Source organism: Ahaetulla prasina, chromosome 5 (assembly GCF_028640845.1).
Source record: "Ahaetulla prasina isolate Xishuangbanna chromosome 5, ASM2864084v1, whole genome shotgun sequence".
In the NCBI taxonomy this organism is placed as follows: Eukaryota; Metazoa; Chordata; class Lepidosauria; order Squamata; family Colubridae; genus Ahaetulla; species Ahaetulla prasina.
In genome coordinates this window covers 93,479,703-93,507,230 of record NC_080543.1, presented here as the reverse complement: position 1 = coordinate 93,507,230, position 27,528 = coordinate 93,479,703, and the positions used below count along the sequence as shown (strand labels likewise).

General features: G+C 37.6%; 1 protein-coding gene across 3 annotated transcripts in view; it reads right to left on the bottom strand.

The window, feature by feature from the left end:
• Positions 1 to 27,528, bottom strand: part of OCA2 (OCA2 melanosomal transmembrane protein) — a 216,333-nt gene that overhangs the window by 161,631 nt on the left and 27,174 nt on the right. For all 3 annotated transcript variants that reach the window (XM_058185917.1, XM_058185920.1, XM_058185918.1), the window contains exons 3-4: positions 5,280 to 5,378; positions 3,737 to 3,928 (exon numbers count right to left, since the gene is read on the bottom strand). In XM_058185917.1, the coding sequence (XP_058041900.1) occupies positions 3,737 to 3,928; positions 5,280 to 5,378 (291 nt within the window). The remainder of the gene's footprint in view (positions 1 to 3,736; positions 3,929 to 5,279; positions 5,379 to 27,528) is intronic.

Genomic DNA, 27,528 nt, shown 5'->3' with positions numbered 1-27,528 from the left:
GTCTTGTTTTAGCAGTTGACAATGCCTCTACACAACATTGTCTGCATAGTTTTTATGAAAAAAGGAATGCGCTTTGCATTTTGGGGGTTCGGGTGTGCGTGCACCCATTCATTCGTGCGCACACGCACTTTGGACACTTGGTCCGGAAAAGGTTAGCCATCACTGTCATAAACCAAAGAAAAACTTTGACCTTTTGAATTAAGTTTTAAATTTAAAATATGATGTCTAGAAAAAGACTATCCATAATAGCAATAGTTGCTATTATGGACAGTCTTTTTCTAGACATCATATCAGACATCATATCAGAAAACATTGAATTAATCATTTAGATGTCCAGAAAAGCACATCCTTAAAATAATAAACTCAACTAAGTAATCAGGAGATACGAACTTGTTAATCAACTATAACACCTAAGAGTATTCTTCTAACTGAATAGTAATCCTTTAACATATTAGATAAATGCTCTGATGAGTTGAAGTAGCTATAATGAAGACTGGTCTTATAAAAAATTTGCCATCCAAATATCTACCTTAGAATTAGTTGTATTGAAGTTTTACCTTTGCCGTTTGGGACTTGCTTTGTTTGCAGTTATTTTTTGCCTATCATGCTGATGACTGGCCCCCAAAAATGAGGTTTTTTTTTTCCTTTTCAGATCTGCATCACACATAGCACAGCTATTTCACTGTAACTATGCAGATTTAGGCCACCTCAGTGTCTGGAAACTCCAGCATGTTTATTCAACAGGGCTGCATGAAAGTATTTTGGGGAACGATTTATCAAGAGTGTGTGTCTGCTGCAGCGCCAGGGATACAATGCAGGACTAGCTGCCAACTGTTCTGCATAACCAGGGCAATTATATTGGGCTGTGCTTACACAGCAATGATACAGAACAAAGAAAAGCTGGGCAGCTTTTAATGTATTCTTATATTCATAATTAAAATAGAACAGGGAAGGTCAGGAAGGAAGGAAGAGAGCAGAAGAAAAATAATAGGCATGATTTCATACTGATTCTAGGAATTTATATCTATCTTCTTGCTGCCAGCTGAGCTGTTGTATGTGACAGTAATTAACAACAGAGAATATTTGCTGCTATGTTTTCTGGCTCCAACTAGTCAGTACATCAGTACCAACAATATTACATTCTTCTTTTATTCCTTTATTGTCTCAGAGTATAAATATGGATGGGTTGTTTCAAAGAATCTACTATGTGAAATGTGAATTTCTGAACAGATTGCCATGCCTCACTAAGACTTTCTTCATAAAACAGTGCCAAGTTTACACAACTGTAGTTGTGCCCTTCTGCCTATGAACACTTTAATACAGGGGTCTCTAACCTTGACAACTTTAAGCCTGGAGGACTTCAACTCTCAGAATTCCCCAGCCACCAAAGCTGGCTGGGGAATTCTGGGAGTTAAAGTCCTCCAGGCTTAAAGTTGCCAAGGTTGGAGACCCCTGCTTTAATAGATTATGAGCTAGGATGAGAAATAAGGTCACTGGATATTTAGTGATTTCCACATCCCTAACCTAGATGCGTGGCTGCACTAGGCAATGAACCAAACTAACCTAACGATCTGCAAGAAATATATATTGCCATTTGCTATATTTTTGCTGAAATAAAATCTTTTATTAAACTATATATTTTGTTATGTCTTTAATATTTTGGGAAGGTAAATGGTATATGCATATATGGGCATCTGGGGTGGGGGGGTTAATTGGGTAATTTATTTTAAGAAATAAAATGATCATTGACTGATTGAATTATTAAAACCTAATAGGAAATAACAGAGTTGGAAGGGACCTTAGGGGTCTTCTTGTCCAACCCTCTGCTCAAGCAGAACACCTATACCATTTCAGACAGCTGGCGGTCCAGTCTTTTCTTAAAAGCCTCCAGTGATGAAGCACCCACAACCTCTGAAGGCAAGCTATTCCATTGGTTAATTGTCCTCACTGTTAGGAAGTTTCTCCTTAATTCTAGGTTGCTTTTTTTCTTGATTAGTTTCCATCCATTGTTTCTTGTCTTGCCTTCTGGTGCTTTAGAAAACAGGTTGACCCTCTCTTCTTTGTTTCAGCCCTTCACATATTGGAACACTGCTATTATGTTACCCCTAGTCCTTCTTTTTACTACACTAAAAAGGTAAAGGGTTCCCCTCGCACATATGTGCTAGTCATTCCCAACTCTAGTGCTCATCTCTGTTTCAAAGCCAAAGAGCCAGCACTGTCCGAAGACGTCTCCATGGTCATGTGGCCAGCATGGCTAAATGCCAAAGGCACACGGAAAGTTGATACCTTTCCACCAAAGGTGGTCCCTATTTTTCTACTTGCATTTTTACATGCTTTCGAACTGCTAGGTTGGCAGAAACTGGGACAAGTAATGGGAGCTCACCTTGTTACGTGGCACTAGAGATTCAAACCGCTGAACTGCCAACCTTTCGATTGACACGCTCAGTGTCTTAGCCACTGAGCACCTTGTCTACACTACACTACACTAGACATACCCAATTCCTGAAATCATTCGTCATACATTTTAGCCTCCAGTCCCCTATTATCTTTGTTGCTCTTTTCTGCACTCTTTCCAAAGTCTCTACATTTTTTTAGAAACTGGTGTGCAAAGAAAGATAGTGCAGACTTGGTACAAAATATCTGTGGGAAATGAAATTATGTGTCTGCTTTTATGAATTAGATTGCTAGAAGTAGATTGCTAAATAAGAGCAAAAATTGACTGATAAGACATGCTTTCTCACATGAATATATGTAAAAAATCATACAATAAAACCACATCTGTTTGAATTCTGCATCCACTAAATCATCTGGAATACACATATTAGTAGTGATGTTTTGCAGTAGATTATAGAAAACAAATAAAGTGAACAGTTCCTTTATTTCCAATGCTTTTCAAGGGCAAGCGCATTTTAAAATGTATTGGGACTTAGTTGGAAATAAAATATGAATCTATTTCTTTTCCTTTCATCTACATAATTAGGGTACATCTTTCTGTTCCAAGTTTTAAAAAGTCAGTAAGAACTACCTCTGAATAGTTTCCAACATAACAAGAAACATGGTGCCTCTTAGCAAGGTAGTAGGTTAGAGGGAATAAACCCATATCTACATGACTGAAACTTGTACATGTTACAGAATTGTCACAGTATGAATTTTTAGTTGACCATGTGATGCAGAAATCACTAGATCTATCTCTTTTTCCCACTAGTCACCAATTAGATAGTATGCAAAGAGTTTTTTACTTTACTGATTCCATAGATTAAAAAGATTCCTTAAATCAGATCATGCTTTCAAATGCAGATAAGGGCCTAAGCGGAGTTGAGAGAGAAAAAACACTATTAAACTATGTAGGGCTTATTTCTAAATTTATAGCTAGGATTATTTCTTTGTTTATTTTATCACAGATCTTTCTCTATAAAACTAATGTAACTGAGAACACAAGTCAAAGCATAATTAAAAACCCTTAAACAGAAATAAAAACAATAATCTTCCAGCAACCAAAGCCTACTAAAACATTAACAGCATTGTTAAAATAAAAAGGGCATCCTTTCACATAAATTACCTTTAGGGAGGTAAAGGAGGTTATAGTCCAGTATTGTAATATTATAATATGGCTATAAATCTGACTAGATGTCATTATCTATCTCATTGGACTGTTCTGTTTGAATCAATAGCAAGTTCTAGTAAAGGAGGGTTACTTTACTGATTTGCTGTAAAGAAAAAAATCTCAAAAAAATACCTCATCTTGGATAAATTGAACTTGACATGAAAATTGTCCAATATTTCACATTTTTCTGAGCAGGAAGCAGATCTGGACAAGCTGGTCATTTCACTTCCTGGCTGAGACCTGTGCTCAAATTCAGCAGAACTGTTTTCCCAAGAGTCATCATCTGTGATGAAATCTGTATTGTGAACATCTGTACATCTTAACCTATAAAACATCATGAAGACAGCTATCAGTATAACTTATGGTCTGATCTTCTCAAATTTGTCCCATTGGGAGCTAGGGCTACTGAAGAACAGCAGAAATTAAAGATGTAATCTTTTTAGAATATATCTGCTTGTGAACATGATACTTCTTTAAACCTGTGAGGAATACAATTTAAAGTGCCATTTATACTTTTGCAATAAGTAACAATGCTGACTTTTTCCATTATAGGAGAAACCTCAGCATTAGAGCACTTCCAATCAAAATATTCCACATTTCTGAGGTTTCAAGGAGATGTTCTTTCACTACCTCATTACTAAGCTTGAGTAATCAGTTATTTCATTTATTTATTCACCTTGGATGGCCACCCAATTCACAGTGATTCTGAGCAGTGTACAAACATATTAAAAGCCATCATAAAAAGAAAATAATAATATCAAAATAACAAAATCAACTGAACATCAATATGCTACAATATTTCCAGGGGTGAAATCTACTTACCTTCCTTACCAGTCCGGAAGTGCATGCATGCACGCGTCACATGAGCACACAGACCTTCTGCGCATGCGCAGAAGGTAAAAAACACATTACTTCCTGATTAAAACCAGGAAGTAATGACACCCGGGCGGGTGGGCCGAGCTTTGCTCAGCCATCGATACCAGATCGCGCGATCCAGTCCGATCAGGGAGCACTTCACCCCTGAATATTTCCTAGAGTTGAGAGTTAGGTTGGGTTCACTCAACCATCTGGTCTTCAGAAAACACCATTTAAAGCTAGTGATTGTTATCAGTCAACCAGGAGTGTATCCCATGAAATCATCCATGTCATCCTTTTGGAAATGGCTAAATAAAGTATTTCTAGGTCAGAAATCCTCCTAAGTAATCTCAGAATATCCTAGATTTTAGGACGAAGAAAAGTTGCTTTCCAAGGATAACTCCAAGGAAACTTATATATCTTAGCTAGATAGAAGGAAGAGTATAAATATATTTCCAAAAATGATTATATACTTTTACTGTTGATCAATGTCCTTGTAGATCCATGACCAGAACGTAACTCCCCATTATTTGATAAGATGTAGGGTTCTATTATAGTTGTCTTATTATAGAAGAAAGAGAATGTCAGCAATCCTTTGTTGATAGTTATTTGTGTATCTACTAGTAATTTATAACTCACTTTCCTTCACAAACTTAAAGTGGTATACTTCGCATTTATTTCTCTAACGTTAAGCTTATTTATGATATATCGGTAGAAGCATAGGGATGAGTCCCCTTCGAAGAAGATAGGACTTCAGCCATTAATAATATATTCTGGGCTCAATATCAAGTAAGATACATATTTTAAAAAACACTCTTACCCATTGCCTTTAGCGAAAGCTTTCAACAGAGGAGTCCTTTCTGTAAAACAGTTATCTTCTGATCTTGTACTGAAGAATTTTGGCAAACTGTAACGATACCTTTAAAAAAAATAATTGTTAATTGTTAGAGTAATCATCTCTCCAAAGCAGTATATCTAATTCACATGTCAGTAGACAAACTGATTTAATATTAGATTAAGCAAATACTTTGATTTAAGGATTTGTGTTAGAACTGGCAAGCAATATTATCTCAGTTTTTCATTTCACTTCTTCTTATAGTAATAACACTGCTTTTCTTACAAATCTTTTTTTCCAAGAAGCATCTGCCCATATATCAAAATACTTTTTCTCAATTCCTGATCAAAGTAATCAAGGAAGCAATTATTTCATGTTTGATTTTCCCCAGCTACTTGAGAAAGGTATTTTTAACTTCACTATCTATAAGCTTAAAAATGTTAAAAATGAGGTAAATTTTCCAATCGATCTTCTCTTCTTGGATTACCAACTCAGAAGTCTTCCTCTTATGTAAATATGATTCCAGCAATGGCCCTGCAAATATCTTGAATAATTTTGTTTACAGCAGAGAAGAGCTACTACTTTATCTCTGACAATCAGTATGGAATCAGTGTTCATCTTAGAAAGGTATTTTCTTATAAATAAAAACATTCTCATGCTTATTTGTTCTGCACCAACAAGTTGATTGTTGGGTTCTCATAAAATAAGATACACTGGAAATTAAGGATATCCATAGAAGTCACCATATTGAAATGTTGTGATATCAAGCAAAAGTTATTTGGGTTTTGTATCTATTAATAATATCTATTAATAATTTATTTATTTTTATTTTGTCATAGCAGTATATATAGGCATTAACATGAAATGAAATAGCTATATAATATATAAGCATATATATGAGCATAAGTATGAAATAACTATATTAATTGGATATAATGAAAAGAAACAATAGGACAGGAACAGTAGGCACTTTTGTGCTGCTATGCATGCCCCTTAATCTATAATCTCTGGAAGGTTCAAGGTTACAGATTTTTAAGAACTTGCAAGTACACTTGTACAATTTATTCTATAATATAATGGAACAATATATAAATCACAATTATTGTTTCTGTTTCTCATACTTTGTTTTTCTAAAACATAAAGAAAAGGAAATATTGTTTTCAAATTTTCCTCTGAAATTTTATATAGGTCAAGACCTTGTAAGATTTTTATCTATATTTCTACATTGTACATCTCTCACTTGATCCAATGAATACCTTCCTTTAAAACCCATTTATAATGTTAATACTTCCAGCCATTTTTAATGTAACATTTGTGGCTTTGTAAGCTATAAACAACTACTTTTTGGTCTAGCTGTTGGGAAAATTCTGTATTTTTAAAGCCTAAAATTTTGACAGTTGTTGAAATGTACTGATGGAGGCAAAACAATGTGGTTTACTTAATCCAATTTACCTTTCCAGATGCAAAAATGCAAAAAAAACTGCTACTGAAAAACGATTTCTTAAATCTTTGTAAACCATCTTATTTATGGTTAGGAGGGATGCTGAGAAAAAAAAGAGTTTGCTATAAATATGTACAGTGTAAAAACTGTATAGCTTGAAAAATGAAGTTCTGGTGTACTACCAATCACTTTTAAAATGGGAGCAATTATATATTTTACAGCAATAAAATAATAAATACTTCCGAATATGAGAGTAATGTGTTTTATTAGATTAACATTTCCTAATTTTCTAGTATAAATTTGTATGAAGATATTTTAACATGATAAAAAGAATGGAAATATTAGAAAAGAAACATAGAATTTAATAAAGTATAGTGAATATAGTGAATATATAAAGAGAATGTGGTGGCTCAGTGGCTAAGATGCTGAGCGTGTTGATCGAAAGGGTGGCAGTTCAGCAGTTTGAATCCCTAGTGCCACATAACAGCGTGAGCTCCCGTTACTTGTCCCAGCTTCTGCCAACCTAGCAGTTTGAAAGCACGTAGAAAATGCAAGTAGAAAAATAGGGACCACCTTTGGTGGGAAGGTAATAGCATTCTGTGCACCTTTGGCATTTAGTCATGCCAGTCACATGACAAAGGAGATGTCTTCGGACAGAGCTGGCTCTTCGGCCTTGAAACGGAGATGAGCACACACACCCTAGAGTCGGGAACAACTAGCACAAATGTGTGAGGGGAAACCTTTACCTTTTAGTGAATATATATATAAAAGAAAATAGGAAAAGAAATAAAAACAGAAAAGAAAAAATATCATAAAAAAGAGGTGTCCAATATTTTTGGCAGAGGTTGTAAATGCCAAATATAAATATATTTTATCCCTTCTCTAAGTTTTTTTCATAATTTCCTTCTTTCCATAAACTACTGTATAGTTTAAACCCATAAATTACAAGTCCATCTTTCTCTTTTTTCAGTAAAAAGCCAAAAAGGGTTTCCAGGCACTAAGCTTTCTGTTATCAAGCTTAAGTGCAATTGTAGACCTTAGAAGGCACCAGTGATTTCTCAAAATATGAAAACAGAACCTTGGCAATCTTTGAGGACTAATATTATAACGGAGTTTATTCAACCATGATTGTGCTTTGTTGCTAAAAATTCTTTTAGTTGTAAATGACAAATTGCTTCATAAGCATGGACTGGGTAGAAAAACATGCCTGTGAATTTAGTCCATTTGGCTGACTGGAACATGCTAGTTGAGGCTTTTTTGATAATCTAGAAACGTTGTATGGAATGTACTTAGCATGAAAACATTGCTGTTCATAGAATCAAAAACTTTGAGACTTACAGTATGTGATGAGTATATATGGTTGGCTTTGATATTTGGAAATAAATTCTGCATGCTTTTGCCCTTGAAGAAATGGATTAGCAAAAAGTATACTTACTGAAAAGCTGATCTTTCTTAAATATAGGTAGTTGACTGACAACTATTACTGTAGTGAAGCATTGAAAAAGTGACTTTCAACCAGCCCTCGCATTTATGACCATCACAACAGCCACATGATCACATGATTAAAATTCAGGCACTTGACAACTAGCATGTATTTATTACATATTTAGTATCCAGGTATCATGTGATCGCCATTTGCAATCTTCTCAGCCAGCTTCCAACAAGTAAAGTCAATGGGAGAAGCCAGATTCACTTAAACACGTGATTCACTTAACCATGGCAAAAAAAGCACAAAATTGGGTACAAATCATTTAACAACTACCTTGCTTAACAGCAGAAATATTTTTCCAGATGTGTCATATGTTGAGGACTACATGTATTGCTCTTACTCACTGGTAACATACCAAATGTATGATGTTAATTTAATTCTAAACCCATCCTATATTCTGGCTTTTGCACCATCACAAAACATAGTTATGCTGTGCAACAGTTGATCATCCAAATAGGGATCCATAGGCAGGTATGTTCAAAGACTGCTTGCAATCAGTGAGCAATGATTAAATTAATTGAAAAGAGAATTTGACAAGTTTTTTTTTTACTGCAAAGCCACTATAACAGGAGAAAACAAACACTTCATTCTTCCCATTCCTTAAGGGCCAGAAAAGGCATTGACATATATATATATATATTGGTCTTCACCAGTGGAAAGGAAGAAATTTAGAGGCGTTTTTCATCAGTGCTTCTAAATTTTTATTTATTTATTGTGGTATTTTCAAGTCAGTGTTGACTCCTGATGATTGCCTGGACAAGCCCCTGAATTTTATCAGCTTAAAAACCATGAGAGTATTCATATTATCATTATCTTTATTTTCCAGTACATTTCTATTTCTTCCTTGTATAATTTACAGCAACTCAGTCTCAAACGGAAAAAATGCAAGAAACATCATAAACTGCAGTTTTATGGCATCGAGGAAGTATCCTGGGATTAGTGGAATCATGTGTATATCATTTCTTCTCTGAGATCAAAGAGAGAATTCCAGCCTTAGAAAATAGAAGGTCCCTCCCATCTGAGACTGATTGGACAGTTTGCTAACAGGAAATAGAAATCACCCAGTAGTCTATCGAGACTGAGGAATCAAAGCCAGGAGGTCATGAATCAGGTAAATAGTACAAGATGTAAATCAGTAAACCAATCAAACAGCAACTGAAATATCAAGAACCAATGAAGGAAGATGATTTATGAACTGAGAAACTGTGACTACTCTAGACCAAGCCAAGTGCAAAAACGTTTGAGAATTCTTAGAAGCCTGGCAATCTGACAAATCATCCATTAACAGGCACATAGACATAAACAACATCTACATATCATTCAAAAGAGGCAATCAATAAGTCAAAAAAGGGAATAAAACACCTCCCTACCAGCAATCAACATCCAGATGAGGAGAGATTAATACTAAGATTAACATTAGATTTAGAATCAAAAAGCAAACAATACCTTAATCAAGGGACTGCCAAACAAGCTAACAGTAAATAGCCCAACCAAAGGACTATCAAGACCAATCTCACCAACACTGACAGGGCAAGCCACTAAAATATAAAATGAGAGCAAACCCCATTCCCTGCTAACACTGCTGATGTTATCTAGTTTGGATAATGAAATGTCTGCAAAACAACAACAACAACAACAACTAACGTAGAGAACACCAAAGAAGCCTCATTTCAACCTGGAACTACAGGCCTTTCACCCAGGCCTTTAGTAAGAGAGAGTAAGGCCTTAACTTCATTTTCATCTTTTATCTTTCACACTTTATTGGTTTTATTATAATTTATTTTATAGTTGATTTGCCACTCAGTCATTGTGAATTAGGCAGCACACAAGCTGAATAAATTATGATCATTTTCATTATCTGCAGCATTGAGACTGCTTTGACTAGACATTTGTGCACTTGAATAAGCTCTTCTCTTTGACAATTGATTCTGAGCGATTGTAGGGTTTGTCAGAAATAGGTTTATGCTTTGCTCTCTGTCTTTTACACCTTGCAGAGCTTCCTATGTCTGTGAGAAATCCATATTTGTCTGAGGAGAATTCATGCTGTGGCAGCTAGAGTATTCCTCCAATTATACAAGTTTCTAAGCTGCTTACTTCCCTGAAAATGAATAAGAAGATTCATTTAAAACAATTTGACAGCAGATCCCTTTTCCCTGGTCTCTTTAGAAACACCTGCAGCCTTTCATTCCCTGATATCAAGAGTTTCAACATTACATGAGGGTAAAAGATCTGAGAATGAGTCAGAGATAGAGTAAATTCAGAAATTATTCTATTCTATTCCTATTAGACCCACAAGGCAGAACTGACTAAGAAACCAATATAGGTCAGGTGTCAACTATCCAACTGGTGAATCCAGAAAAAGAAACTCCTGGGTTTCGAACATTATTTTACCAAGAATATAAACTTTACTGAACAGAATAGAACAGAACAGAACAGAATTGAATTTTTTTTATTGGCTAAGTGTGATTGGACACACAAGGAATTTGTATTGGTACATATGCTCTGAATAAACCACATTGATATAGAACAGGAATGTCAAACTGGCAGCCCATGGGCTGGATGTATCATGTGCAGGCCATGCTATTCCGACTCTGCAAAGGCAAAAAATGTCATGATATGTCATGTGACATCACGTGATACAATGAGTTTGACACCCATGGCATAGAAGAAGCAAAACCAGCTCTGGGCTTCCTGTGCAAAGCAAGCATAGTTAATTCCCACTTTCCCTATGGGCCACTCACAGTCCATGATGTCCACCAATCACTTCTATTCCTTTTGTTATGCTCAGTGTATCCTTGAGGTGCATGTTTCATGGGAACTAATGATGCTTGGATGCCGTTCCCCAAACTTGCATTCCATTCCACCTTCTCCCCTTTTCTTTGTCAAGCTGTGAGCAAAGTGGAATATAGGTAAAAGTGCAAGTCAGTTGTGGGAAGTACCCCAAAAGGACAGTGCCAGAAACCTCATAGCACCAGAAACTTCAGAAAACAGTACCAAGAGACTCAAGCCAGCCCTTCCCCCTTTAAGAAAACCAAGAAGCACCAACTGAAAGAAAAACACCAAGCAGCCCTGCTAAAAGAGCTGACAATAGAAACACTTAAGTAGAGCCATTAAGAAAAGGGAAATCAGACTAAAAATAAACTCTCCAAGGTAAGCTGAAACTCCCTTCTTCCTGCCCCCTGACAGAACAAAACCCAGGAAAATCAGAAACACATCAAAACCCATCAAGCTGCAGGAGCTTCAAAGGAAAATTAAGTACAAAAAGGTACAGGCTTGCCATCCCAATCTGTTTGCAAACCAGGAACATTCAAGATGTGTCACTACTTTTTTTGCCTTCCTAAATTGAAGGATCCCTTTCATATCTATTTCTTCTCACCATTAGTGACTTCTTCCCAGCTGGGAAACGAACACAGGGAAATTTCTTCCAACAATTTGGCGACTACAAAGGGACTTCCAGCCAACCCAGATCACAGACAGGGCCTGGAGGACCACTACCTAGCTGGCACAGACCATTTGTCTGAGGAAAGAAGCCCACGGACCCTGCCAGGAGCTAATGGGTACTAAAGAGAGAGTCTGAATCTTGTACTCAACAGCTGTCAGAAAAAAGAAAAGTACCTCTAAATTTTAACTTTTAAAGCCCAGAGAAGTTTGGGAAATGTATATATGCCTTTGTGTGTGAGTGAGAGGGCCCTTCTCCCAATCACATCTGGATCTTGCTCCCTCTGTGCATTTCCTAACCGCAGAAAGACCAACAATATTGGGTCTAGATCTAGCCATCCACTAGAAATTCATCATAGCAACCAAAGTGGAGCAGACCTTCCCAAGCCTGCCTGCCTGACCATCCTGACCACCAAGCCAAGCCTAATGCCACCCAGCAGACATGAAAGAAAGGACTCTGAGATGGACAAGTAGAGACTAAATACTTTTTTCAATCCCCAGAAGACAGCTGGAAAGACTATGGGGAAGGGTGGAAATTCATTGTAAAGTTTTTTTTTCTTTGCTTCATTCATATTGTAATTGATCAGTTAAATCAGCGGTTCTCAACCTGTGGGTCGTGACCCCATTGGGAGTCGAATGACAATTTGCCAGGGGTCACCTAAGACCATCGGAAATATGGGAAGTATACTTGCGATCTGAAGAATTGCGCTCCAATGGTTGACTCCACAAGCCAGCTACAGGCTCTTCAAATCACTAGCCGAATTCGGCTTCAGGCCCGATGAATTAAAAAAGAGAGAAATCTTTGCTCTGATGTCTCCCTCTCAAGCCAGCTGCAATCACTCCCAATCGCTAGCCTAATCTGGCTTCAGGTGCGATAAACTTAATAGGGGAAGAGTCTCCGCTTTAATGCCTCTGTCCTAAAAGGCAATCGCAAGCAGGTCAGATCGCTAGCCAATACGCTTCAGGTACGATAAATTCAAAACGAAAATAATTTTACGGTTGAGGTCGCCACATCGTGGGGAATTGTATTAAAAGGTCGCCACATCATGGGGAATTGTATTAAAGGAGTTGCAGCACTATAAAGGTTGAGAACGATTGAATTAAATGGACTCGTGTAGGGATTGCATTTGGGAGTGGTTGGCATAGCAAGTTCTAAACACCTTGGATTTCTGTCTGGTGGGAGGGAAATTTGTCTAGCATGCTTCTTGTAGAAGCAGTGACACAGAGAGAGACACCCCCACCCGCACTGAGAATCAGATTGAGGCTATCCCCTTCACCTACCTTCACACAAAGCTTTTCCTAGGTTGGTTTTTGCTCTGTGGCACTAAGGCCCAAGCAGTCATATCTCCCTGCTAATTCCATGGGGGAGGGGCATTCCCCTCAGGCAATTTCCTCACTGAAGAAGTAGCAGAAAAGAGATCTCCAAAACCCAAGCCCTGATTGTGACTCACAAATGATGCTGCCCAGTTGCCCAGTAAAGCAGGATATGTTGCACTGGTGGTCTCATTAGTAGGAATCCCAAGGCCTGTTGCATTTAATTTTAAAAATACTAAATAGCTTGGATTGCACAGTGGCTAACCTCAATTTGGCCTCACAAATCCTGGAAACTAAGAGCTAGGACAGGTTTAGTAACCATCCCTTGGAAATGGGCACCCTGTAATTTAAAGGAAAACCATGACTGTAAAGAATTTTGGGACTTGTGCTTGCTTGAAACCTGATTAGAATCTCACAGAAAGTGGTATCTGACATCTGAAAATAATTCAGGAAAATTGGATACTGAAAATTTCTTTTCTGGCAGCTCCCTTTCATGTCTATTTCTTCTCAGCATCAGTGACTGCTTCCCAACTGGGAAATGAACACAGGGAAATTTCTTCCAACACAGTCTTGACAAACAAAAGGGCAGGGAGTAGAACAGAAACTACTTTTATTATGTGTAGAAACAGAATCTGGCAAGCACATCAGAATGTGCTTCCTGCTATCTCATTTTAGTATCTAGATTATTAGTATCTATTCTCTCTCTCTTAATAATTTGGTTGATTTTATTCTCCAGTTGCAGAAAGTGTTGGCAGATATGGCTTGCTCCTAAGAAAGCATTTAAATGCAACTGATAATACAAAATCACCTAATTACAAACCAATTATTTTAAGCCTTAATAAATTAACCCAATATTCAACTGGGCGCGTATGAATCAAAAGCAAGCTCAATTCCCAGTCCATTCATCATTCTACTTTCTTTTAAAAGACTAATTCAATAAACTAGTTCAAGGATTTAGACAGAACTTTAATCATGTTCACAAACTATTCCTAGCAGATGGATGCACAAGCATTGCTGTAAATTCAAACTTGCTGAAGGGAAGGGAGAAAGGGAAATTCTCAAACTTAGCTAAGATTGACAAGATCATCCGCTACTTATGGAAGGCTTGATGGGACAAAGGTTGAGCAATTGAATTAATATGGACCATTTATCCAGATTCAATGAAGAATAACTTACTTGATTGAATTGCATAAAATATCCTATTGCAGTGGTTCTCAACCATTTCTTCACCACGGGCCTCTTTAAATACTTTTTGTAGCTATTGACCATGGCTATGGACCCCTAAGACTTAACTCAAGATTTAAACCTAAAGAATGGATAACTCTAAGAAACAACAGAATATTGACTTTGGAAGGCCATGATTTGTTATTGGGATGGCATGCCTTTTAATGGTATGGGCAAGCTAAAACACAGGGATATTTAGAAGACACCTTGTAAAAGAGGCGTTGTTATCAAACTGGGAGAAGATAAAGAAAAGCCCTTTCTTAAAAATTCCAATTTGGGTATCATCCATTGAGCCATTCTCATATCCAATAATATTTAGAAAGGAACAAATTGTTAGGTACAATGAATTGTTGAATGAAAAAGGTGAGTTAAAAACTAAGCTAGAACTAGAAGTAGAAGGTATAAAAATGAATTGGTTTTCTTACTTGCAAACATACTCCAGATATGATAAAGATTCTAAAACAGAAGGCTTCTATAATAACACAACAAGTTTTGATAAGATTTTAACAGGTACAGATGATAACTTAATTAGGAAATTGTATGGATATTTATTAGAGGTCAAATTGAAAGAAGAACAAGTAAAAGAGACAATGATTGCCTGGGAGAAGAATTTTGGTTATGGAATAGATTTAGAGGCATGGCAGAAATTATGGATGTATAATTATAAAATGATAATGTCTACAGCATATAAGGAGAATTTGTACAAGATGTTTTACAGGTGGCATCTACCACCGACAAGAATTGCCAGAATGTTTAAGAACAAATCCAAAAAATGTTGGAAGTGTCATCAGATACCTGGATCATACTACCATATGTGGTGGACATGCATTGAAGAGAAAAGATATTGGACTAAAATACACACATGGTTGGAGAAAATGATTAAAAAACAATAGACTTTAAGCCAGAAGTTTTTCTGTTGGGGATTATACCTGAAATAAATACTAGAGATTTAAAATATTTGATTGTGAATATTATTACAGCAGCTAGGATTGTGTTTGCTAAAAATTGAAAAAATGAGAAATTACCTTTGCAAGACGAAATTATTAGGAAGATGATGGAATGTGCAGAAATGAGCAAATTGACATTTGAAATTAGAGAACAAGAAAAGCAATATTATAAAATATGGGATTTATTTTATCAATGGTTAGAAGGAAACATATATTAGAAAATAGTTAAAAAAGGTTGAGGTTAAGAGAAGTAATTTGAATTAAACTAATTTAGGAGAATGGAATGAATAATGTTATTAGATAAAACACCATTGTTTAATTAAAAATTGATTAAGAGATTTGAACAATGTAAGACAGATGAATGTCTTACTTTGATTTTTACTTTGAAATTGCACAAGAAGATATGTAAACACCCCACCAACACATTGTAATTGGATTGATGAGATTTTTATGTTTGTTTGTTGTAAAAAAATTAAAACTTTTTATTAAAAAAAAAGATTTAAATCATAACATTTCTTCAAGTCTTTATGGACCCCCTGCAGTGGTGGATTGCTACCAGTTCACCCAGATCGGGCGAACCGGTAGCGGCGGTGATGGGAGGCTCTGCCCACCTACCCAGACGCTTCTGTAAATGCGAGAAGTGTTGCGCACATACGCAAGCGCACCCACGAGCAAACCGGTAGCAATGGGTTTTGAAACCTGCCCCGACCCCCTGTGATGATATCACAGACCCCAGGGGTCTACAAACCACAAATTGAGAACCACTGTCCTATTGCAAGCTGTAGCATGCAATCACGTTGGATTCAAGGGCAGCTGAACTAGTGAAAAGAAAACAATCAAGAAAACATTTTCAAATCTTATTGAGCCACCTTAAACTCTTCAAGCAGCCCTGGAATTGAAACCAATGTATGAACTGAGAGTAAACAATATGGACATTTTGTTGGAGTTAAATGGTATTTGGCCAGGCTATGTCTTTGCTGGGCCTTCATACCTTGTGTCACTTCATTATTTTATTTAGCCACCATTTCTTAAATAAGCAAATCTGGCTGGGTTTAGACTTCATGCATGCATACAAACCACAAAGACTGAGTTCATACAATAGGCCAACCAAAAACGTTGACTGATTTTCATTTAGGGAAAGTCACAGGCTTAGAAAGGAAAATGAAGCTGGCATTGCAAAATTGATCAGTGAATGGGCATTCTTTGGGAAATTAATGGAACTTGCAAACTGATTTGTATCTAGCTGCCTGGAGGCTAAGTGTAGTGAATCCTCTCTGCCTAAAATGGAGATTTGCTGAGTATATCAACGAACAGGCACCCATCTGATCTCTAAGCTTTATTTCTGTGTAGCTCTGCATGACTGCAGAGAATTAGCATATTTCTAAAAATATATGAGGCATAAGCAAAACCCTCCACTGTGATGCTCTAAATTGTGAAAAGCACTGACCTTTCTAACATTTCTCACTTATTCTGTGCTTTGTGCTCAATTTTAAATAGAACAGATAAGGACTACACTGTTTTGTTTTTGTTTTGTTTTTTGTTTTTGTTTTTTTGCAACATATCTACTGCCTAGCAATTCTATCATCACAGTGCTATATGCACACACAAAAAAAGCTCCCCTGTGTATCTTGTTCTGCTTTGGGACAGCAAAAAGTGCATGACAAGCATCATCCATTCCTTGCAGAAAATTTGGTGAGTTAAATGTTGCATAGCTGAACTGATGTGGGCCAGCAGCCCAGATTTATGAGGAATGCCTTACTAGATATTGGAGTATGCTGAAATTCATAAATATGCAATTACTTTGCAAAACTTTAAAGGAGGATTTAAAAGTTGAATGTGAGACACAGTGTTTCTGGAAAAATTTGATGCCAGCAACAATATGCACAGAAGAACCACAAGATGTTGATCTAAATCACCGGTGACTGCTTTAATGTCATGTCTCCAGCATCAGTGACACAAATCTAATTAATATCTGAAAACCTCTGAACAGTCAGCGAAAGAAGTCAGCTAGAAAAGAGACTAAACACCAAATAGATTCAATACGATATTGGTCCCCAATGTGTGGAGTTTATTTATAGAATAATAGGGAACTTAGCCAAGCAAGCATTCAGTGTTATAAAATGTGACAGCAAAAACAAGGAGGTTTTCTGCTCCCAATTTTTTTTACACCCACAAGATTCTGTTCTCCAATGTGACAACTGGAATATGCCACACTGATGGATTTTCTATCTTTCTCTTTTCATCTTGGATGCCCTATAACAGTGATGGTGAACCTTTTCGGCATCGAGTGCTTAGTGCCAAAAAGGTCACACGAAAACATCACACAAGCACGCTCGTTGGGGCCACACCATTCAGCTGGCCAGCACACATTCACAGGCTGTTTTTTGGAACTGCCATGCGTGCAAAGGGATCATGCTTTGGAAAAGCCGAACTTCCAGGTTAGGTCGCACATATGTGCCTGACAATCAACTGGCTGGCGCATATGTGCACACCAGTTTTCAGCACCGCTGTGCACGAGGACAGTTGATCATTGCATGTGTGCCAGAAATCCAAAGGACATAGGCAAGGTTGCACGTGCCAGACGACATGGCTTTGTGTACTACTTTGGACACCTGTGCAATAGGTTTGCCATCACGGCCCTATAACATCTTTCAAAGAATGTTACAACACTGTTCCTCTTTACCTGTGCTTCACCCTGCCCCGCCTAAATGTGTGTCTTTCTACCAGTCATTCTATTGTTCACCTTGAAGTGGCCAGAAGGCCTAATGGATGAAGGAACAAAATGCCATGGGGTACATTTAAAAAGACAGCTGAGCACAAGTAACCCAACTCGGTTATAAGGAATATCTTTTCATACTAAAGGAACTGAAAGCAAGGGAAACCCAATAAACTAGGGTCCACCACATCCATGAACTCCTAGTGATTTTACCTGATTTCCCAATCATAAAATGTTATAAGTTAGTTGACAAAATAGGATATATTAAATATGTACTTTCAAATCATTTCCTCATTAATTACACAAACAAGTCTAATGTTTTGACTCATTTGTTTAATTAGGGTCTCTTTATCTAGTTTTAGGACTCATGCAGAGAATAGTTAGCTCGTATTTATGCAGAAATATTAAAAATTTGCAAACTTTTAAGCACTACTCTACATGTATAAAAGAATCATTCTTGATCCATACAGTGTGTTAATATTTCCTATATTTTTTGCTTTGTGAATGCTGAAATGCTTGGTTTTCAGACTAAAAAGAAAAAATCCAATATATCTGGAATATAATCCTCTGTTTATAACTTGAATAGAGTTGAAATAACCTTCTTTCAGGATTTACTATTTTTGTCATCCCCTCCCCATTTGTATTTAATCAGATTTGGGGCATAGCTATTACATTTCTCAGTGCAGTGAAAATGAGCAAAAACCTAATAATTAAAAAACAAAAAAATTCCTTTTCTTTATCGATTCCAGGCAAAGCATATGAACGGTAAATAAATCTTTTTAATTAGCACAGTTTATTGGTCAAACGTCAGCAGGCTTTTAACCCAACTATTTTTAGATCAACAGTGTACTGCTTATAATAAAAATAATGCAGCACTTGTAGGAAACCAACACTAATGCATTTTCTATATTGCAAAGCAATACCCTCAGCCAGTATTTAAAGCTTCCATTTTAAGAGAGATTGAGAAAATCCATAAAATGCAGTCCTTCTGATCACATCTACATATCCTGAGCAACATGAAATTAGATACTATCATAAAACTAACCTCAGTGAAAGTAACAAGTGAAGAAAAATCTATTTTTCCAATCTCACTTCCTTCCCTCCTTCACAATTTTGGCTTTACTGGTTCTATTATCAATCTTAATGATAATTAAAATCAGGTTCATTGTATTTATTCTGAATGTTACATAATGAAACAGTTGTCAATAAAACCTAAAGAGGATTGATGCTCATATCATGTTAGCATTATGATTGCATGAGATACTGTTGCTGCCTATATTCTTAGAAACATTAACTTCTCTATTCGCTAGTGAAGGTGCAGAAAATGAGAAGCAGAATTACTTTAAAAAATTAAAAGCACATATACACTATCAACGCTGGGTGAGGTGATCATCTTAAGAACTTGGAAAGAATACACTAATTTAAGGTAACATATTGTTTTAGGGCAGAGGTGTCAAACTGGCTTCATCATAGCATCATCACATGACGTATCCCAACTTTTTCTCCCTTTGCTAAACTGGGAGTGGGCATGGCCAGCACATGATGCATCCAGTTCGTGGACTGCAAGTTTGACAGCCCTGTTTTAGGGGTTCTGTACTATATGAAGCAGGGGTCTCCAACCTTGGCAACTTTCAGACGTGTGGACTTCAACTCCCAGAATTCCTCAGCCAGCTTTGCTGGCTGAGGAACTCTGGGAGTTGAAGTCCACACGTCTGAAAGTTGCCAAGGTTGGAGACCCCTGATATAAAGCATATTGTTCTGTCCTCCCTCGCCTCCATCCGAGTGATGGCTTAATTAGCCGGCACTATCAACTCTGGCAGCAGAGTAGCCAGCGTCTGCCAAGAGACTCCATTATCTTTCACGACGCTGGTGAGTCACCTAGAAACAAACTTCAGCTCTTAATCTGTGGATTTGCCTGTTACAAAGAGACACAGCAGCTCTCGCTGCCTTTTATATCCTGTGAGGTGTGGCTCCATGACTCAGCACTTCCTGGGTCTGCCCCACCCTTGCTTCTGTTGTTCCCTCCTCTCCTGCCTACGAAGCCTAGGGTTCAAACAAGCCTGATTGCCATCAGCTGGGTCTGCAGGCATGGCCTGGGGGTGGGGGGAAGAGTCAGGGGATGGAGGCCTCGTTATCTCCTCCACCTGGCCTGCTTCTGGCTCCTGGAGCTGAGCCAGGGAAGCCGGTGCTCCCAAGGTAAGTCCTGACGGCCCTTCCTCCTCACTGTCCAAAGTCACTTTCTGGCAGCAGGGCCGGCTCCAGGGGCGCAGACACAACACATATTGTATATTGTATTAAACTTAACAGTAACAATTTTCCTTATATATGAAAAGGTGGGGGAGTGGATTTCTGGAATATTTACTTACATAATCTGAGTATCCAGATTTAAACTGAGTGAGGCAGCTATTTCTAGAAAGCTCACACATAAGGTAGCTCAGTATCAATCAAACTCTATAATTTATCTCAGCATTCCACAACCATAAAACAACCATATTCAGTAGTAAGAGAAGTGGTTTATACAATCCCACAAATATCTGTGCCATTTCACACAAATGAGAGGAGAAAAGGAAATGAAAACAAAAGAAGAATGTTTGATAGGTACATTTCAATCTGCTAATAATGGCATCTTCCAAACAACTGTTGGAAGAAATATCCATCTGGGTTCAGTTCCAAGTGGGGACAAAGACACTGGAAACATGGAGACTGCTTGGAAAGATGGTTTAATGGTGGGCAGGATCACATGGCTTGAGTTCCTGAACAGAAAAGAGCTGAGATCCTGTGTGCTCCCTGGCTTTATGCTTTTTCTGAGCTTTGAACTTTCTGGGGCACAGGAAGAGTACCCTGATTGGCTGTCAGACTCCCAGGGGGTGGGGGTCTTAGCTAGCCTTGCTGGCTGATGTAATCTTCCCAGGTGCCATGTGGTGAGTTTCAGTTGCTAGATGGGTTCTATTGTGTTGCAGATGATGGCCCATTGACAAAGGTGGGGGCTGGCAGGAAGTTGCAGGGAGCTGCTTTGTCTTTAAAACATGTTTCTCCATTTCTCATCCAGGGAAATATATTCTGCCTTTTTAAATATTTTCTAAAATATTTCATTCTTCTGGGGGGGGGGTGCTAAATTCCTACAAAACTCTGTGGACATGAAAGACAAAAGTACAAGATGTAAAGGAATAGGAAACCTCATATGGATTGAGAGTGGGTTGATGGTAATGGACAAGGATATATTGGAAATAACAGTAAAAAGTTGCATGATGCTTTCAAAAACTATGCTAGCATCATTCTTTGCTTCCTTTTTTAAAAATTTATTTATTTATTGAACCTGTTTGCAGAACTGATTCACAAAAGCTTCCAGCAATAATACCATGAGGCTCTCTTCCTCAATGCCCAATCACACACGCAAAGGTTTTTACAGCAGTAAATTCTTTAAAAAGCAAAACAATGTGAGCTATTGTTATTCTTCTGTCCTACCTTCCCTCCTTCCACTTCTTTGTTCAGTTATGGATTTCAATCCTTTTGAAATAAACAGAAACTTGATGCCTACTATATTTTGCAAACTTCTTTTTAAATGCATGCAATTGTTACTAACTTCCTTTTTGTTTTAGGAAAAAGCAAATAAGTTTAGAAAATTAAGAGTGATATGAAAAGGGGTAGTATGAGAAATTACCTGTTCTCAAAATACTAGTGATGCATGAATGCCAGTTGCAATGATAATATCCAGATTATCCATCTTTTGACATCATCATCATTTGATGTTCCAGAAATGATCAATGTGACAAGTGGATTGATCTCATTCACTAAGATCAAAGCCAGACTTAACTCTTTTTTTTTCTTGCTTCTGGTTCTTAGCCTCTTTATCCAATTGAATATGTTCTGACACAATTTCTTGTTTTCTATCAAGATTAAATGATACATGCATCATTTGACCATCTCAATTAGTTCCTGCCATATTTTGACGTTCTGATTTGTTTTTAACTCCAATTTACAGTTTTGTTATTTTCCACCTCCTTTGATTGTCGAGATCAAATAGCTTAAAAGAAAACAAAACCTCCTTCAAACTTCTCACGGCTCTTGTAGCTCAAGGTCACTGTAAATTTTTCCAGATTTCAAATTGTTTGTTGTAGTGCTTTTTTATCACCAGCAAATGTCTCTCTCCAATCCAGAAGTTTAAAATCGACAAAGTTGCAAAATATCCAATTTGTATTAAATCTGCTTATCAAATGCTTTTCAAGTTTCTTCTTTCTCTTATTAATTTTATATATCCCAAATTCCAGTTTAAAATCCAATTTCAAATCCAATTGAAAAATTTCCTTTACAGGGCTTTTCTATTTTGAATTTTTCTTTATTCTTCCTTCAAAGTTCAAAACTTTTAAAATTATGTCCAATCCTGTTCAGAAACCATTTTCTTTCAGGTTTCTTTTTCTTATAATAATTTTAATATCTCCAAATCCAATTTCCAATCCAAATATCAAGCTCCGTTATGGGCTTTAGTGCTTTAACTTCGTGTTGTTCTTCTCCCTCCATTAACATTCCCCAATGCCAATTAGTTGCTATTTTCTCGCTAGGACTTCTTTTAAAATTTTTAAAATACTTCTTTTTTACCTGTGAGTTGGCCCATCACTCACTTGGTACTCCATCCAAAACTGCTCATGCACAAATCTTATTCTGGTTGCCCCAGCTTCATGACAGTCGTAATAGCCACTACTCCCGTCACCAGATCGAAGAGTTTCCTCCGACCTCCAAGGAATTTGCCTGTTTCTCTTGGCCGTCCGAGATGCCTATCCTTCTTCACCATCCCTACAAGACAGATCCAGTCCGAAGACACCCCAACAGCAGTTTGTCTGCCTGGATTTTCACAAGGCTTGTCGGAGCCTGCTATTTTCCAGCCAGTCTTGCTGCGACGTTTCCGGTTTTCCTGGCACACTTAACTCTTGATTCATCGTCAAGACTGGGTAGCAAGGTCCTTTCCCCTTTTGCTGCTCCACTAACTCTTTTTTACTTTGTTGCCTTGAATTCTCTTCTCCGTCTAGATCAAAGCACTTCGGTTCAGCCTTTTCAGAGAAATGACTATCCTGTCAGCCAAACCAATAGGTTTCCAATAGGTTTCATCAGGGATGGGCTTCAAAAATTTTAGCAAGGGGTTCTCTGCCTGGTTCCTGGGTGGGCATGGCCATGGTGGGCATGGCCTAGTCCACCTCCTGCACCATGTTGGGGGGGAGTTTTTGCCCTATCTGAGCTCCAGAGGCTTTCCTTGAGCCTCGGGAGGGCAAAAACAGCTTCCTCAGGCTCCAGAGGCCCTCTGGAGAACTTCTGGAAGGCCCGTTTTTGCCCTCCCCGAGCCTCCTCGCATGCCCTGCACTTATCTGCATCTAACATGGGCCGTGTGGGGACTCCTGGGAGGGGCGGGTTGTAGTGGGCGGGGACAGCCAGAAGTGGGATTTGGGGGTTCTCCGAACTGCACAGATTCTTAGCTAGAGATTCTCCTGAACCCCTGTGAACCCCCAGCAGCCCACCCCTGGCTTTCATTAATAAAGGATTTATTTACCCTTACCACATAAGGGTATGTTATCTGGAAATTAAGATGAGAAAGCCTTTTAGTTCAGGTAACTGGAGATATGCTACAATGGTAAAATCCTAGATTTGTTTAAACAAAAAAACAGAGGGGCAAATGGTACCTACTCCAGAAAATATATATATATATAAATTAGTTTGGAAGAAAGTTTTCAATCAGCAGGATTCTCTAGGCCTTTAAGCAAAGATCTTTTTGTTTTATTTTTAGTATTTAAACTTCAAAAAACATTGCAACTAGCATTTTTAAAGTTAATCATATTGTATTAAAACTAAGTATCAATTTAATGATTTAACAATAGTAATATTATAAAATAAAATTATAGTTACGATGGAAACTTAATGTATTATATTTATAAAAATAAAGTGAAGAAAATTAAACACTTAAACATTATATTATATTGTGTAAAAAAAGTGAAAATGTGAAAAAAATGTGAAAAAAGTGAAAAAAATCCTATAGTAAACTTAAAAAATTAGGATAGAGCAAAATATTTATATGTGTAACAATATCATTTTCTAAATATGTATTTGTCCAAGTGGCAATTCAATTTTTACACAGACTTGAACTGGAGCATTCAAAATTAAATTATCCAATAAAGCAAAGATCTTAACTACCATATTACCTGTGAATATAAATTTAATTTAACACTGTAAGCATGTGGGTGAGTGGGCATAAAAGTGTTTTATGTATATCCAGGAATACCCACCGACAGCAAGGAAATTGGCTGTTGTTTTCATTGAACAAAAAAGTGAGAAAACACAGCAGCGGGGGAATTATCCAAAAGCAGAATGTGGTAGCTAGACTGAAAACCTTGCAAACTGTTGCCAAGGTTTTTTTGGTTCACAGGATTTTCTTAAACTGGCTTACAAGCTTAGAGTCGAGCTGGCATGAACACAGGATAGGAGCAGCTTACATTGCTAAATGCAGGTATGCTCTAAGTCTCCAAATATGTGTTGTCCAAGTCCACCCACCATGCTCGTGAGTACAAAGAAGACTGGCACTTCACAAGCAATTCCATCAATAGACACATTAACCTACAACCAGCCTACAAACTCTTCAGAATCTAAATCAACCACAGTCAACCACAGACAACACCTGTTCTGACACAGGCTTCCTGAGACAGTAAAAAGCACGTAATTATTCCCAAAAACTTTTTATATGATGTTGTGACAAAAATAAATAAATAAATAAATAAATAAAAATAAATAAATAAACCCTCTTTTTATTTCAATGGCTGTGAATTCTGTTCATTCATAGCCCATAATGAGTCACAAATAGTTTGTAAAGAGTCCAACAGAAGTCTGCCACAGTCTTTCAGGATAAGGCTAAGAAGCACCCACCTTTATCTCCCTTGACACACTGCCAAAGACCTAATTGGCAATTAGTTTTGCAAGGCCACATGGAGCACAGAGTCAAAACAGGGCTTCAAAATTTAAACTGACCAGAACGAACAAAGTTGCTTCCTGCAAAGGTTCGTGTGCCTTTGCTACTTCTTTATGTCTTATGGGAGGGGCCAATCATCTCCAAGCCCTACTCCTGAGTCATCCTTTTTGTGTTAACTGTTCTTGCCTTCTGGCAGCTTCTGCATGAGCATACTGGGAACAGACTCCTCCTGTCCCTCTGCCTCGATGTCCAACTCTGGAGGCTCTGGAGGCGGCACATAATTCCCAGATGGCCCTGGCTCCCTTACTGCATCTGATGCATAGCCATCGTCTGAGCTTTCCCCTGACTCCAGGACTGGCCCATGTTCCTCCCCAACCTCCTCACTGTCTGACTCTGCTGCCAGCTCCACAGGCCACCGGCAGGCCACAACACTACCAACCCTCAACCAACCCATGCAACTCCCCCCAACCAGCACTTCACATCCCAATGATATCACCTGATGTAACTTCCCCATCACAGGACTCTCACTGATGACTCACATCTGACCCAACACAAGACCCTCATTGACACACCCACACCTGAAGCCCTTTTAAAGAGGAAAACACTGACACTGACATACTCTAAACTCCACTGAAGATGTTACCTAGTCTGGTAACAAAATGTTCAGAAACCAGCCCACAAGCTTGGAGAATGAACCCGCATCCTCAAGTCAATGTTCTCCAGATATCTTAGGAGTAATATTACTCCTACATACTCCAGACTATTTTTAACCAAAATCATGATATGTAGGAATTGAGGGAGTTGTATCAACTAGATCAGGGGTCTCCAACCTTGGTCCCTTTAAGACTTGTGGACTTCAATTCTGAGAGTTCCTCAGCCAGCTTTGCTGGCTGAGGGACTCTGGGAGTTGAAGTCCACAAGTCTTAGAGGGACCAAGGTTGGAGACCCCTGAACTAGATAGCAATAATGAGACTGGGCATAAGATGATCTAAATAATTTATTTTATTTCATCTTCCTACATTAGCCTTTTCCAATCTGTTCCTTCAGAATAACAGAATAACAGAGTTGGAAAGGACCTTGAATCCAATCCACTGCTCAAGCAGGAAACTGTACCATTTCAGATAAATGGTTGTCCAATCTATTCTTAAAAGAGTTACAGTTTATAGTTCCCAGAATCCTCAGCCAGTATTGACCATGCATAGTAGAATTTCAGAGGCTGGGAAAAGTTATCCTCAGTGACAGTCACTTTGAATGAGTGAAAGCATTTCTCCACTAAAAACAGTTTGCATCATTTATGTCTATCACAACAAGCAGATCAGGAATGAACAGTTTGTTCTCTTAGTTCAGGTTTATGAAATTGTACTTTACCAACTTATAGTTTATTAGTAAAAAGGATGTTTTTCCTTGACTTCAGGAGCACTCTCTTTAAATTTTAAACAATCAATAAGGAAAATGGAAAATACAACAGAAAACAAACACGTCCCCATAGCAACTATACAAGAGATATTGATGCTATGGAAGTTGCAGGTGGAGTATCTCCCCACAGGATATTGTCTTAGTGGCTTCTTAAGCATAAGTTTCGTTCCTGTTTCCCTTGTTACAGAAAGATGCTACATAAATTGTTTATTGATTACTGAATGAAAGGGGTAAAACTAGTACCTGAAGAAGCACACTTTGTTTAGTATTGGATTTAACTCTGTCACCAGACAAATGAATTTATTGCATCACTCTACTCCTTTCCAACTTTGCAAAGCTAGTAGCAAAGGCCAAATCTTGTATGAGTAAATCCAGTGAATATATCATGCAGTGAATAAAAGATACACATATCAGGCTATTTGTCTGGTGTTACTTAATCTGACTCCGTGTTATAAAGCAAGGAACATTGTTTTATATCAGCAGATATGTGACATTCATAGGACTCAGGAACTGAATGGAGACTGTCTGCCGGGAAACATATTCATCATGCTAGTTTATGCCTGCAGTAGCTTGATCTAAATCAGGATCCCACTTTGTTTATAATATATCTTATATCTCCTGCAGCAGGGTAACTTATCCCTTCCATCGTATGGTGTTAAGAAACCAGCTGAGATGGTTCTCTGCCCCATTAGTGCCATGATAAATCAAGTCCTCACTACGGAATGTCTTTCTTCTACACTGAGGATAAATTTCACTGTATTTCTATAATGCACTTCTTCCCAGCTAAGCACTGAACAAAAGAAAAATTAGTAGAAATGATGTGCAACAAAAACAAAAGTTAATAAAACAGCCCTATAAAGAAGACAGCATTAATTCTACAATTGTTGTAAAAACTGCATGTTTTTCCTATGTGGTTTAAAATACATAAGGTTGTGCCTTAACATACTATCATACTATGCTATACTAACGGACATAGCATACTATATCACACTTTTGGGTAATGCAACATTGAGCCAGTATGAAGTAGTCGGCAAAGATTGCATGGACTAAAAATTTACAGGTTTAAATCTTTTACTCAGCCATGCAACTCCTGGGATTTGGGGAAGCCTTAGGCCACACCTATCTCACTGCATGTTTGTTAAGATAAAATGGCAGAAAGGGAATATTATGTACTGATTGCCCTAGAAATGAACTTATATTAATATTGCTCAACTTCCAGGATCATTCACCGTTAATCATGTAAGGAAGTGTTGATGGGAATTATACTTAGCAAAATATGTGATGAGACATATTTCTTTTCTGC